Genomic DNA, 15,862 nt, shown 5'->3' with positions numbered 1-15,862 from the left:
AAAGAATTTTGAGTTGAGACTGCAGGTTATTTTCTGCAGCATCGAAGACAGTAATGTGATTGACTCATTTAGAAGCAACGTTCCGTTCCAAGTTGCTTTGTTTTATTTGGGATTGGTTTTCTACGTTTATTTACACTGTTTTATTGTACAGCTGGAGCATATATTGTGAAATGTTATATAATGATGTTCATTATAGTTGTCATGGGTGTTAAATGGGACACTTCACGCTCACAGGCTGTAACTACGCAGAGCAAATATGGCTAATGGTTAGGGAAACATAATCTTTTGGAACATAAATGGTTGTGGGAACCAAGTGGAGAGGAAAGAGATTTTAATATTTAAAATCAAAACAGGTGGATTTTGTGTTAATACAGGAATGACAGATAGAGGCACTGAAAGAGGAAGCTGGGTTGCAAAGGTTTATCATAGCTCATTTAATTCCAAACAAAATGGGGAGATTTTATTCTGATAAGCAAAATACATTTTGTAATGTTGAAGCAACATAGAGTTTCGCAGTCTTATCTGCATTGAGGCTCTTTATAAATAGGATTAAGGTAGTATTATGCAACATATACAGTTGAAGTCGGAAGTTTACATTCACCTTAGCCAAATACATTTGAACTCAGTTTTTCACAATTGCTGACATTTAATCCTAGTAAAAATTCCTTGTCTTAGGTCAGTTAGGATCACCACTTTATTTTAAGAATGTGAGATGTCAGAAGAATAATATAGAATTATTTATTTCAGCTTTTATTTCTTTCATCATATTCCCAGTGGGTCAGAAGTTTACATACACACAGTTAGTATTTGGTAGCAATGCCTTTAAATGGTTTTTGGGTAGCCTTTTGGGTAGCCTTCCACAAGCGTCCCATAATAAGTTGGGTGAGTTGTGGCCCATTCCTCCTGACAGAGCTGGTTTAACCGAATCATGTTTGTAGGCCTCCCTGCTCGCACAAGTTTTTTCAGCTCTGCCGACAAATTTTCTATGGGATTGAGATCGGAGCTTTGTGATGGCCACTCCAATACCTTGGCTTTGTTGTCCTTACGCCATTTGCCACAACTTTGGAAGTATGCTTGGGGTCATTGTTCATTTGGAAGACCCATTTGCGATCAAGCTTTCACGTCCTGACTGATTTCTTGATGTTGCTTCAATATATCCACATAATTTTCCTCCCTCGTGATGCCAACTATTTTTTGTGAAGTGCACCAGTCCCTCCTGCAGCAAAGCACCCCCACAACATGATGCTGCCACCCCCGTGCTTCACGGTTGGGATGGTGTTCTTCGGCTCGCAAGCCTCTCCCTCTTTCCTCCAAACATAACGATGGTCATTATGGCCAAACAGTTCTATTTTTGTTTCATCAGACCAGAGGACATTTCTCCAAAAAGTACGATCTTTGTCCCCATGTGCAGGTGCAAACCCTAGTTTGACTTTTTTATGGCTGTTTTGGAGAAGTGGCTTCTTCCTTACTGAGTGGCCTTTCAGGTTATGTCAATATAGGACTCGTTTTACTGTGGATATAGATACTTTAGTACCTGTTTCACCCAGCATCTTCACAAGGTCCTTTGTTCTGGGATTGATTTGCATTTTAACGCACCAAAGTACATTCATCTCCAGGAGACAGAACACGTCTCTTTCCTGAGCGGTATGATGGCTGCGTGGTCCCATGGTGTTTATACTTGCGTACTATTGTTTGTACAGATGAACGTGGTACCTTCAGGCGTTTGGAAATTGCTCCCAAGACTTGTTGAGGTCTACCATATTTTACCTGAGGTCTTGGCTGATTTCCTTAGATTTTTTCCCATGAAGTCAAGCAAAGAGGCACTGAGTTTAAAGGTAGGCCTTGAAATACATCCACAGGTACACCTGCAATTGTCAATTAGCCTATATAGCCTATCAGAAGCTTCTAAAGCCATGACATCGTTTTCTGGAATTTTCCAAGCTGTCTAAAGGCACAGTCATTTTAGTGTATGTAAACCTCTGACCCACTGGAATTGTGATACATTGAAATAATCTGTCTATAAGCAATTGTTGGAAAAATGACTTGTGTCATGCACAAAGTAGATGTCCTAACCGACTTGCCAAAACTATAGTTTGTTAACAAGAAATGTGTGGGTTGGTTGAAATACTAGTTTTAATGACTCCAACCTAAGTGTATGTAAACTTCCGACTTCAACTCTAATCTCCCAATAAGGAGGACCCAGATTTGGTTTGTATTATTATAAAAATAAATTCACAAGGTTAATGTCATACTGGGAAATATGGAGGGTCAGATCATCCTTGCTGGAGACTTTTTAACCAAGTGATAGACAATATGATTGATAGAAGTACATTTACAGGTAACTCCACACCAAAGGATAGACTTCCAATACATATGCTTGCAGAAGATATGGGCTTTACAGACATATGGAGATTAGTCATCCTAATGATAGATAGTATACTTTTTTCTCCCACTGTCATAAAACAGACTCCAGAATATATTTAACCTTATCTAATTTCAAGGTTAATAATGTGATTGATTGCAAGATTGGGCCCATTGCCCTCACAGATCATGCTATAGTAGAGTTACATGTTGATATAAACTCTGAAAATGTGAAGGGTAGATTTAGACTCCATGCCATGCTATTACAGGATTGGATATTTAGCCAATCACTAGTAAATGATCTTAGATCCTTTTTTAAAGATCAACATAGGCTCTAAAGCACATATTAGAGGGGAAAAAATAGCTACTAACAAGACAAATAAAAATGCAGAACACATCTAATGTATTTCCAGCAATTAAGAAGGGAATAAGATGGTGACCTCATCCAAAGAGATAAAGTGTGTTTTGAACGTTTTTTTAAAATTAAGATTTATATACATCCTCCTGTTCAGTGATGCGTATAGATAGTCAGGTAGAGGAACTGGACTACTATAACAGAAGAGGAGGTTAGAGCTGCCATTTTATCTATGAAAGCAGGGAAATCACCTTGTTTGGATGGCCTTCCTATAGAATATTCTACAACAAGTATATTGACATTACTGTACCTGTATTGACAGTGGATTACCAGGAGGCATTTAAAAATGGCTCTTTTCCGGACACCTTTTAATGGGGCTTTTATATCGCTTATTCCTAAAAAGGATAGAGATGCTACAGAACCTGGGAATTTTAGCGCAATCAGCGTCCTTAATGTGGACTGTAAGATTCTTACTAAGACCCTTGCGATACACTTAGAGAAGGCACTACCTAATATTATTCATAGTGACCAAGTAGGATTTATTAAGAACAGGACCTCAACTGATAATATGAGGAGGCTCTTAAATCTCACGAGGAAAAACGTCAAGGGGGATGAATACTTTTGCAAGGCACTGTAAATATACTCAGTTTAGATATTAGTCCTATGTGCTCACCAAGGGATGTAGGAGGCTTGGCTTTACCAGATGTCAAATTGTACAATTTATCATTTGAAATGGCTAAATTGGTGAAACATTGGCGCAAAGGGGATGCTGGCTTGGATTGGATAACAATAGAACAGGAACTAAATTATCCTTTTACCCCTGTTGATACTTTGTCATATGGTCTGTTGAAACTTTGAACCCAATTGTTTTACACTCAAAAGAGGTGTGGAGAACAGTACACAAGTTGTGTGGAATTTCACATCTGAAACAAGGATACTCATCATTGTGGCACAATCCAAGGCTATGGATAGGTAAGAAGTCTGTGTACTGGAAACGGTGGCTAATGAAAGGAATTCATACTATAGGTGATCTGTACAATGATGTTTTAATGTCATACTCAGATTTTTTTACAAAAATATGATGTGGGAGACGAGGCACATTTCTGGAAATAGTTACAATTGAGAGAATGTTAACTAATGTATTCTAGAAGAACCAACATCACTCACTAAAAACACAACCTAATGGAACAATCCCTGGAAAGGTTTTCAGAATTCACATTCAGATGTTTTTTTAATTGGTCCACATGGAAAACTAAAGGCATTGAAACCGTAAATTACTTTTTTTTACAGGAAATACATTTATTTCCATGACAAATAAAAAGTAATTTTGAACTGGGCAATGTAGATAGTTTCAAATACGTGCAACTTAAGTTGCATATCACAATTTAATTTTGAAATATTTTGGACATCAGAGCAACCTTGAGGGAATCTTACTTGAGTCAGAAAATGATTTTCATATGATAGGGAAGATATACAAAACATGACAGAGAGCATATTAAACTGAACATCTCTTAGAATTGTTTTTACTGTTTGAACCAAGGCTTAAAAAGAACTGATGTTTGCACAAGATGGAGGAAAAGTTGGAGCATAACTAAGGAAATTACAGTTAACGAAAGTGCTGTAGAATTTTTGAATTTTGTATAATAAATTCTATACATTAGTTTATACTGGAATTAGTGTACACAACGGCAGAGTTATGTTTCAAGTGTAAAGCTAATAATGACTCAATAGTGCATGCTTTCTGGGAATGCTATAAAGTCCAGAAGTTGTAAGTGGAGCTAGAAAAACATCTGTCTACATATTTCAAGACATGACATATGGGGGTGTACTGACCATACCCAATGGGCTGGACGATTCTCTTTTCATCATGAAACCACATACAAGAAACTTGGAAGTGAATAAATTCGCCATAAATTGACACAATGGGAAAAATCGGTAATGATTTGTTATTGAAAGAGCATTATTGACCGAGCATAACAAATTGGTACAATTTTAATACCATGTGGCCAAGAATAATGTAGGCTCTAGGGATGGGGGTGTGAGCATGCGGGTCAGGGCAGATGAGATGTAGTCATTGTTTGTGTGTGTCTGTAAGTTGTTGATTTTGTTTTTTGGAGTGCAATTTTTTTATTTTAAAATGACGATTAATAAATGAATTCTCTAGTCTGGGTACCTGTCTTTTAGTTAACTTTCCACTCCATGTCATTGCCAAAGAGACTGGCCTTTCTGTAATCTCAATGTTTATTATGCAGCTGGATTTACGGTAGAGTTGTGTATTGGTTGTTGGAAATGACATTAACATTTTCCATGACAACATGGATTAGTCAAAAACAAATATTTAGTTGTTTGCTAGGCAAATTGTGTTTTGAGGCTTTGGAATTGCAGTATGTATTTAGTTTGATAATTTACACGTAAACTAGCAACTTTTGACAGACTGGTTTCGTCTGGACACATTTTTTTCCTTGGCAACCAGATACCAACATGTTCTGTGTAGAGAAATAAAAAGTGATATCATTCCAATATTTGGATAATAGTTGTGATTGGAGGATAGCTGTGATGGTTATTGAATCAGGATCAACTCCTCTGTTCTCCTACAACTCATTAATGATAGAATGTTCATATTTTACAGATGGCAGAAAGGCCTATCTTTTTGGCAATGACAAGGAGTGGAATGTTCGCTAAAGAGACTGGTAGTCAGGCTAGTAACCAAGAAACTTGATATTGACATCTAGTCACTTAGCTAGCAAGTTACATTGCTGAAGCCCTGAGCTGGATATAATTTGTGACACATCTTAGATTTCTTATAGTATATAGTAAGCAGGGACATAGCACCCCGCCCCCTGTATACGTAGAAACGGTATATCGCCCAAGCCTAATAAATCTAGATTAGGGCTGAGCCCATTTTAGTCGATTGTTTGGTCGATAGGCGGCTGGTCAAGCAGTAGCAAAAATAAAAAAAACATCACGGGGTACAAGACACCTGTCTGATTCGCTTCTCTCTGAGTGAACTGATCCATTGTGGAGGCAGTGGGGAGGGCACAGTCCATCAGTCTAAGACATGTACTACTGAAATTGTATCTGGTTATATTTTATAAGAACAATTAAAAAAATGTTTTTATAACATGCGCGTTCTCCCATGTTGGATAGTGGTCGCTGTCTACGGTTCAGAAACACTTCACTGTGCTGTTGAATTGGCACCTTTTCCTAGACCATGTTGCTATGTGCATAATAGCAAAGTTAACTAGCATATTGGTGTTGAGAACAATGCATGGAGGCAGAATGAGGAGATGAGATGAGAAAACAGCCCATGTCTTATTATCTAATAAAAGTGAGGAGAGAGGAAACACTAACTTAATTAGGTCTATAATCAATAGCCTAACTGTGAAATGTGCCTGACTTTATAAATCCTCGTTCGGAAAGTATTCAGATCCCTTGATTTTTTTCCCCCCACATTTTGTTACATTACAGCCTTGTTCTAAAATTGATTAAAAAATGTCCCCCTCATCAATCTGAACACAATACCCAATAATGACAAAGCAAAAAATGTTTTTTAGATAATTTTTTGCAAATGTATTGAACAAAAAACACACTTTTATTTAAATAAGTATTCAGACCCTTTGCTGTGAGACTTAATTTAGTTTAGGTGCATCCTGTTTCCATTGATCATTCTTGAGATGTTTCTACAACTTGATTGTACAACTTGAGTCTACCTGTGGTAAATTCAATTGATTGGACATAATGTGGAAAGGCACACACCAGTCTATCTATATAAGGTCACACAGTTGACCGTGCATGTCAGAGCAAAAACCAAGCCATGAGGTCGAGGCACTGATCTGGGGGAAGGTTACCAAAAAATGTCTGCAGCATTGAAGGTCACCAAGAACACAGAGGCCTCCATCATTCTTAAATGGAAGAAGTTTGGAACCACCAAGACTCTTCCTAGAGCTGTATGCCTGGCCAAACTGAGCAATTGGGGGAGAAGGGCCTTTGTCAGGGAAGTTGACCAAGAACCCGACGGTCACTCTGACAGAGCTCCGGAGTTCCTCTGTGGAGATGGGAGAACCATCCAGAAGGACAACCATCTCTGCACCAATCAGGCCTTTATGATAGAGTGGTCAGACGGAAGCCACTCCTCAATAAAAAGCACATGACCGCCCGCTTGGAGTTTGCCAAAAGGCACCTAAAGGACTCTCAGACCATGAGAAACAAGATTCTCTGGTCTGATGAAACCAAGATTTAGCTCTTTGGTCTGAATGCCAAGTGTCACGTCTGGAGGAAACCTGGCACCATACCTTTGGTGAAGTATGGTGGTGGCAGCATCGTGCTGTGGTGGTGATTTCAGTGGCAGGGACTGGGAGACTAGTCAGGATCGAGGGCAAGATGAATGGAATGGAGTAAAGTACAGAGAGATCCTTGATGAAAACCTGCTCCAGAGTGTTCAGGACCTCAGACTTGGGCCAGGGTTCACCTTCCAATAGGGCAATGACCCTGACAACACAGGAGTGGCTTTGGAACAAGTCTCTGAATGACCTTGAGTGGCCTAGCCAGAGGCCAGATTTTAACCCACTCTAACATCTCTGGAGAGAGCTGAAAATAGTTGTGCAGCGATGCTCCCCATCCAACCTGACAGAGCTTGAGAGTATCTGCAGAGAAGAATGGGAGAAACTCCCCAAATACAGGTGTTCCAAGCTTGTAGCGTCACACACAAGAAGACTCGAGGCTGTAATCACTGCCAGAGGTGCTACAACAAAGTACAGAGTAAAGGGTCTAAATACTTATGTAAATGTCATATTTAAGATTTTTATTTTGAATACATTTGCAAACATTTCTAAACTGTTTTTGCTTTGTCATTATGATTGCCTTGAGAGAGAAGCTGTTTTTCAGTCTTTCGGTCCCAGCTTTGATGCACCTTTACTGACCTCGCCTTCTGGATGATAGCGGAGTGAACAGACCGTGGCTCGGGTGGTTGATTTTCTCAATTCTCTTTTTGGCCGTGCTATGACATCGGGTGCTGTAGTTGTCCTGGAGGGCAGGTAGTGTGCAGACCTCACCACACCCTGGAGAGCCCAGTGGTTGCTGGCGGTGCAGTTGCCGTACCAGGCGGTGATGCAGCCCGACAGGATGCTCTCAATGGTGCTTCTGTAAGAGTTTGTGAGGGTCTTAGGGGACAAGCCGAATTTTTGAGGGAGAGGTTATTTTCCTGGCACCACTCACCTCCCTGTAGGCTGTCTCGTCATTGTTGATAATCAGGCCTACTACTGTTGTGTCGTCTGCAAACTTGATTTAAGTTAGATGCGTTCTTGTCCACGCAATCATGGGTGAACAGGGAGTACATGATGGGGCTGAGCACGCACCCTTGTGGGACCCCTGTGTTGAGGATCAGCAAAGTGGATTTGTTGTTTCCTACCTTCACCACTTGGGGGGCGGCTCGTCAGGAAGTCCAGGACCCAGCTGCACAGGGTGTGCTTCAGACCCAGGGCTCCGAGCTTAATCATGTGCTTAGAGGGTACTAGGGTGTTGAAGGCTGAGCTGTAGTCAATGAACAGCATTCTTAAAAATGTATTTCTCTTGTCCAGATGGGATAGGGCAGTGCGCAGTGCAAAGGCGATTGCATCATCTGTGGATCTATAGGGGCGGTATGCACATTGAAGTGGGTCTAGGGTATCAGGTAAGGTGGAGGTGATATGATCCTTAACTATCCTCTCAAAGGACTTCATGATGACAGAAGTGAGTGCTACGCTGCGATAGTCAATTTGTTCAGTTACCTTTGCTTTCTTGGGTACAGGAACAATGGTGGACATCTTGAAGCAAGTGGAAACGGCCGACTGGGATAGGGAGAGATTGAATATGTCCGTAAACACTCCAGCCAGCTGGCCTGCGAATAATCATTATAACATAATCATCAATGCTTCATAGTTTTACGTTGAAATTAACTCGCTGTATGCGTGTATGCCTAAGTGTTGGGAATTTGGAGAGTACAGTAAAAGGCCTATGTTTTGAATTTAATTTGCAAGTGATAATAACCGTTTTGAGATGAATTAGCAGTTGACTGATAATCTCTCTCAAACCTTTTCCTTGCAGTTGTAGCAACATAAAAATGATCCCAAAACACACAATCCACGAAGGTCATTTCATGTTTGTTAGGAATTGATTACAAATTTCTCAGACCCTGACTTATACCGAATGCAGTCAATGGTACATTTCTGGTTATTTACAAACCGTCTATGGACAAAATAACGGTTGTTGTTATCCTCTAGGTAAGCCTCAACTTTCTGTTAAGTGCATTGACATGTCAAGTTTTGTTTGTAGGTCACAGTGTCCTGATAGAAGACGATTTTTGTTTTCTAGTGTGATAGATTAAATCGATGTTAGAGTCATGTTTGACCAAGGTGCTTGATGAATCAAATCAAACGCAAATCAAATTTATATAGCCCTTCGTACATCCGCTGACATCTCAAAGTGCTGTACTGAAACCCAGCCTAAAACCCCAAACAGCAAGCAATTCAGGTGTAGAAGCACGGTGGCTAGGAAAAACTCCCTGGATGGCCAGTCCTCTTCTGGCTGATGAAGTGGTTGTGCCAATAACTGCAGTGAAGTTCCACCATAACCTCTGAAGTGTCTTGGTGCTTCTCTGGCTATTTGTACAGTACAGTCGCCTCATTGGCTGCATTTACACAGGCAGCCCAATTCTGATATTTTTTCCCCCACTAATTGGTATTTTGACCAACCAAATCAGATCTTTTTCAGAGCTGATCTGATTGGTCAAAAAGCAATTAGTGGAAATAAGATCAGAATTGGGCTGCCTGTGTAAATGCAGCCAATGTGACTGTACAAATAGTTTTATTTACATCGTTAATAATCATCAAGTAGAGTAGTTTCCCCTTTTGATAGTGTCGATGTATCATAAATGTCTCTGAATATGCCTCTGGTGCAAGGACACCGATAGCTTTATTGTTCTCTTCACAACAGATCAAAGAGAAAAAATGCCTAATCCCTCTCATACAGCAAACGCATTACCTTGCATTCTAACATGCTGGATTCTGCAATGCTGCCCGTTTTGTTTTGCGTTATGGAAAGTTTAGGGACCTACAAGTCATTTTATTATCTTAAACATAAAATAAAAAAAATGTTTTGGCGAAAGCTTTGTTTTGGTGAGATGTGTTCTTGCTATGACTTGCAATGTGTTATCATCAGGCTGTGCAGACCTGCCCTGTTCACTGTGCCCAGACTGGCTGTCACCCACCATGTTATTATGGATAGCTTCCCATGTCATGACCTTGTGTGTGTGTGTGTGTGTGTGTGTGTGTGTGTAGGAGTTCACCGTCCCGGACTACCGAGGTCACCTGCAGGACCAGCAGGGTCGGCGAAGGCCTTCCTTGCTTTCTGAATTCCACCCTGGAACTGAGAGGTACGTAACCATACCAACAGCCACCTCCAATCTATACTTGACAAAATTATAAATGCAACAATTTAAACGATTTTAAACTGACTTACAGTTCATATAAGGAAATCAAGTCAATTGAAGTAAATTCATTAAACCCTCACATAATAGGGCTTAGGCCCACCCACTGGGGAGCCAGCCACAGCCAATCAGAATGAGTTTTTCCCCACAAAAGGGCTTTATTACAGATAGAAATACTCCTCAATTTCATCAGCTGTCCGGGTGGTTGGTCTCATTCTCTAAAACGATGTTGCAATAATCAATGGCCAGCAGCGTACTGGTAGTAATACATCTAATAAATAATCATTTTAGCAGCATTATGTTGTCATCCAGAGTCACATATAATTATGTATTTATTTATTTTCCAAGCTATAGCACACAATATTTTACATACAGCAGGTTTTTAAAGGACCAAGGAGTTTGCTCTGCTTTGTATTTTAATTTTTGCCATGGAAAAAAAATATTGCAATATTGGTATCGTCATAGCCCTAGTACACTCCAGACCCATGTATTTACCATGAACAAAAATATAACGCCACATGTAAAGTGTTTCATAAGCTGAAATAAAAGATTCCAGAAACACAAAAACGTATTTCCTGCAAGTTTTGTGCACAAATTTGTTTACATCCCTGTTAGTGAGCATTTCTCCTTTGCCAATATAATCCATCCACCTGACAGGTGTGGCATATCAAGAAGCTGAGCAAACAGCATGATGGTCATTGTGCTGTGGACAATAAAAGGCCACTCTAAAATGTGCAGTTTTGTCATGCAACACAATCCCACAGATGTCTCAAGTTGAGGGAGTGTGCAATTAGCATGCTGACTGCTGGAATGTCCACCAGAGCTGTTGTCAGAACATTTTCTTTTCTTTTCTTTACCAGTGTTATTTTGCCCATCTTAATCTTTTATTTTTATTGGCCAGTCTGAGATATGCTTTTTCTTTGCAACTCTGCCTAGAAGGCCAGCATCCCGGAGTCTCCTCTTCACTGTTGACCTTGAGACTGGTGTTTTGCGGGTACTATTTAATGAAGCTGCCAGTTGAGGACTTGTGAGGCGTCTGTTTCTCAAACTAGACACTCTAATGTACTTGTCCTCTTGATCAGTTGTGCACCGGGGCCTCCCATTCCTCTTTCTATTCTGGTTAGGGCCAGTTGGCGCTGTTCTGTGAATGGAGTAGTACACAGCGCTGTACCAGATCTTCAGTTTCTTGGCAATTTCTCACATGGAATAGCCGTAATTTCTCAGAACAAGAATAGATTGATGAGTTTCAGAAGAAAGTTCTATGATTCTGGCCATTTTGAGCCTGTAATCGAACCCACAAATGCTGATGCTCCAGATACAACTGGCCTTCTTTAGACTAGTTGAGTATCGCTTCTTTAATCAGGACAACAGTTTTCAGCTGTGCGAACATAGTTCCAAAGGGGTTTTCAAAATTAGCCTTTTTAAAATGATCAACTTGAACTTGGATTAGCTAACACAACATGGCATTGGAACACAGGAGTGATGGTTGCTGATAATGGGCCTCTCTCTGAACACCTATGTAGATATTTCATAAAAAATCTGCCATTTCCAGCTACAATAGTCATTTACAACATTAACAATAGCTACACTGTATTTCTGATGAATATGATGTTATTTTAATGAACAAAAATGTCCGTAATTCTTTTTTGCAAATTTGCAAAAAGGACATTTGTAAGTGACCCCAAACTTTTGAACTGTTGTGTAAATCTGTGGTTTGTTTCCTTGCCACGTTACTAATGAGAATTGCAATACTGGTATCGTCTCCAGGCCTCCAGAGAGACGTCATGGCTATGAGCAACAGTTCCACAGTGTCACCTCCCAGCAGCAGACCGACGGACATGAGGCCCTGGAAGCCAAGCGGCCTCGCATGGAGACCGTCTCTGAGGCCCACTTTTCCCACAATGCCCTGTCCGGAGGCATCATTCTGCCCCTGCAGTCCCACCAGGTCCAGGACAGCCTCAGAGCCTCCGGAGGGGAGGTCAAGAAGGTGGGCGCCGCCTATCTGCCTATTTTTAATAAAGACATGGAGAACTATTGCTAAAGCAATGTATTAAAACCCTCAGTGACTTTCAGTATGTTTGAGGGCATCACTTTGTGCAAGGTACAGAAGGGCTAATCTAGATCACATATTGAATATTTATATGGGATACAAGTTGATTTGTAGATTCTGTACAGTCCGTCTGAGTGATTCTGTGACTACATTGCAGTCAGACTGTACATGTTTGAGACTGCAATCTATTGAACCCACATTGACTGCAGTGGATTCACTTTCTTTGTCTGTGTTCCAGGAGACCCAGTTCAGTGGCATGAAAGCCGAGTCTCAGTCCCCAGGAGGGCTGCACCGTGTGGGGGAGGAGCAGGACGGCTCGCCCTCCAAACTGTCCAAGGAGGAACTGATCCAGAGCATGGACCGTGTGGACAGAGAAATCGCTAAAGTGGAGCAGCAGATCTTCAAACTGAAGAAGAAGCAGGTGGGTTAGGCCACTTGTGACGTGACACACTACTTGCCTGCCCCAGACCTGTTGGAAAGATTAATATTCTGTGATTTGTGTCGATGGGAAATCTTTTCTATCTTGGATTTCTAGCTATTAACATAATATTGGAGTAGATCTTGACACTGCCCTTCAACCAAATGCAGCAATATTACATCTAATTGAATGTTGATTGAACCAAACAAATGTATTTTTATCACTCATTCATACCCTCTAATACCAACGTGTTTCACAAGATGTTATAAACAAGTTAAAAGCCTCTTGTCTCCGTGACAAGGAGGTGGAACTGAGCCAGTCCATTGTGTAAGTGAGCCAGGCAGGGTGAAAGGGCCTCCAGCTAAGCCTACAGGTTAGGTAGTCGTCCCAGAAAGGACCACTCTCCTCCAGGCAGCGCTACAGGTTGCCCCCCTGTCTTCACTGCTGCGTTTGAAAGCAAATCTCTGGGTCTCTTAAGTTGCTTACCACTGGAGTACAGGTCAGCTAGCTTGTTGCACACCTATGTCTGCTTTGAATTCCTTGCTCCCAGAAGACGGTGAATATCTGGAGCTATGGGATTATTCACAATATCAAGCTCTCTTCCTGACCTGGTGAAGGGATAATTAACTCGCTTTTTTGTTGGGATTTGAGTTGGAGAGCAAAAAACAGTTGCTGTCTTTTTGGAATCCCTACTCGTTAGACAGGAATGTGAACTGCGCTTGGCTTTGGGAGAAAGGCAATTTTTGTGTTTTCCTAAGGCTTTTCCCAGGATTTTCTGGGAATTATTTATTTATTCAAGGTATTCCAGGAGCTCCTAATCTCGGGTGGCCTTTTGTAACCTAGTTGTTTACATAACCTTTAGCATGTGGACACCAGTTCAACTAACACACACACACACACACACACACACACACACACACACACACACACACACACACACACACACACACACACACACACACACACACACACACACACACACACACACACACACACACACACACACACACAAGTTCAACTATCAGTCAGCAGAGTGAGTCTCAGAGAGTGCAGGGACCAGCATGTCAGTTACATTACAGAGCTCTTAAAATATATATATTTTTTAAACAAGCATGAGCCTCGCATATCAGAGACTGGAATCGGATTAGCATCGTTGAGTTGAAATGGAGCCTTGTTCTCCTGCCCAGCCACCACCATGAGCTGTATAGAGGTGGAATTAGAAAACATGAACATTTTGTTTGAAAACTCGCAGCATGAAACCCATGTCTTATTCTTTAACTGTATGATTTATGGAAGAGAGGAAGTTTCCCATATAATTGTTGTGTGTGTGTGAGCACACTCATTTGTTAACTGTTATGTGTTGTCTTATAGCAACAACTGGAGGAGGAAGCGGCGAAGCCAGTGGAGCCAGAAAAGCCGGCGACCCCTCCCCCCATACCACAGGAACACAACAAACACCGCAGCATCGTCCAGATCATCTATGACGAGAACAGGGTGGGGTTACCGGGGAATCCTGTACACCTACTGTACTCCTACTGTACTCACTCACTCACCTCTACTACACCTGCCACTACTACACAAGGCAGCTCTTTCAATGTGTCTGGTGGTCTTACCATGCATATATGAGCGATTCACAATATTTCTTTGATTGTTTTCTCTAAATAAGTTTTTCTTCTCAATTAAAGGTCAATACACTGCATTTCAAACAGCCAGCAATAATCAAATGAATTCAGGGCTTTTAAAATTATACCTAGGCTAAATATAAGCGTTTCACAACCGTAAGACACACTAATAATTAAATTATTTTCTAAAAATAGTTTAATCTGCCTTTTTACAATAATCACTCTGAAACGGACCCTTTTTGTTACACATTTAACCAGAACCATGCACAATGCATATCCACTAATAATGACCAACTTATTGTAGCAGCACTAATAAATGACTGTTTATGAGACCTGGGTCTCAAAAAGTTAATCTCTCAAGCACAAGCCCACGTGCTAGTGAGTAGCCAACTAATCTTTTATATTTCAAGTCTAGCCAACTTGAATCTATTTGCTAGCTAACAAGGTAGAACAGTTTAACTGTTAGAACAGACCTTCCTGTCCGTTCACCTGTTTGAACAGCAATAGCCTGTCCGCTTTGTTTTTAGACGTTGAAATCAAGTGGCCTACCTGGATAAGAAGATGCTTATTTCTCAGAATGAGAACGAGTTGCGAATTCCTGATACAAATGTGTATTTCTTATGCTCATTGCAAATTTATAAAACACAGACGAGACAGCTAGCACATAACTCTGTGGATAAAATGCTGCTAGGGGTACGTGGTACCGCAATGCCGTGCGCGACAAACTGAACATACATTTTCCAAATCAATGTTTTCTGATACTCTTGTTTTAGTAGGGTCTGCTCTGCTCAATTATTTTGAATTGAGACATACGGGTATTGTTATAAAGGTTAAGTTCTCTATTATAGGAAAATAATGACAATGTGTTTTGGTGTCCAAATGACCGCTGCATTTGAGGTTTGGTCCAACATAAAATAATGAGTTGAAACTAATTATTTTCAAAGGAAGCAATCTTTCATCTTTTGTTGTTGTGAGTGGTAGGGGAAGGGGCTTGGGGTGGGGTGGGTGGTGCACAGCACAGAAGGAGTGAAGGAGACAAGACCAAAAAAACAACATGAGAACAAGCGGACATAAACTCCCTTGCTATACAAGTATTTGGAATTTTGCCCTAAAAGATCAAATAGAATTAACTCTATATTGCCTGGTGCTAACCACACTTTACTTTTATCTAATAAAATTGTTTTGATCACATACACATTGTTAGCAAATGTTATTACGAGTGTAGCGAAATGCTTGTGCTTCTAGTTCCGACAGAGCAGCAATATCAATCTAACATGTAATCTAACAATCACACAACTAACTAATACACACAAGTGTATATATATATGGATGAGCAATGGCAGAGTGGCATAGGCAGATGCAATAATGGTATAAAATACAGTATATACATATAAGATGAGTAATACAAGATATATAAACATTAAAGTGACTAGAGATCCATGTATTAAAGTGGCCAATGATTTCAAGTCTTTATGTAGGCAGCAGCCTCTCTGTTTTTAGTGATGGCTGTTTAACAGTCTGATGACTTTGAGATAGAAGCTGTTTTACAGTCTCTCGGTCCCAGCTTTGATGCACCACTCCATACATGCTCAAA

The 15,862-nt window shown here is 40.6% G+C and overlaps 1 protein-coding gene across 6 annotated transcripts in view; it reads left to right on the top strand.

Moving 5' to 3' along the window:
• ncor1 (nuclear receptor corepressor 1) overlaps positions 1-15,862 on the top strand; it is a 110,833-nt gene that overhangs the window by 20,171 nt on the left and 74,800 nt on the right. For all 6 annotated transcript variants that reach the window (XM_024431758.2, XM_024431755.2, XM_024431754.2 and 3 more), the window contains exons 3-6: positions 10,030-10,124; positions 11,946-12,165; positions 12,467-12,649; positions 14,018-14,140. In XM_024431758.2, coding sequence (XP_024287526.1) covers positions 10,030-10,124; positions 11,946-12,165; positions 12,467-12,649; positions 14,018-14,140 — 621 coding nt within the window. The remainder of the gene's footprint in view (positions 1-10,029; positions 10,125-11,945; positions 12,166-12,466; positions 12,650-14,017; positions 14,141-15,862) is intronic.

This window comes from Oncorhynchus tshawytscha, linkage group LG09 (assembly GCF_018296145.1).
Source record: "Oncorhynchus tshawytscha isolate Ot180627B linkage group LG09, Otsh_v2.0, whole genome shotgun sequence".
NCBI lineage: Eukaryota > Metazoa > Chordata > Actinopteri > Salmoniformes > Salmonidae > Oncorhynchus > Oncorhynchus tshawytscha.
The sequence above is the reverse complement of the archived record's forward strand: the minus strand, read 5'-3'. Positions and strand labels throughout refer to the sequence as shown.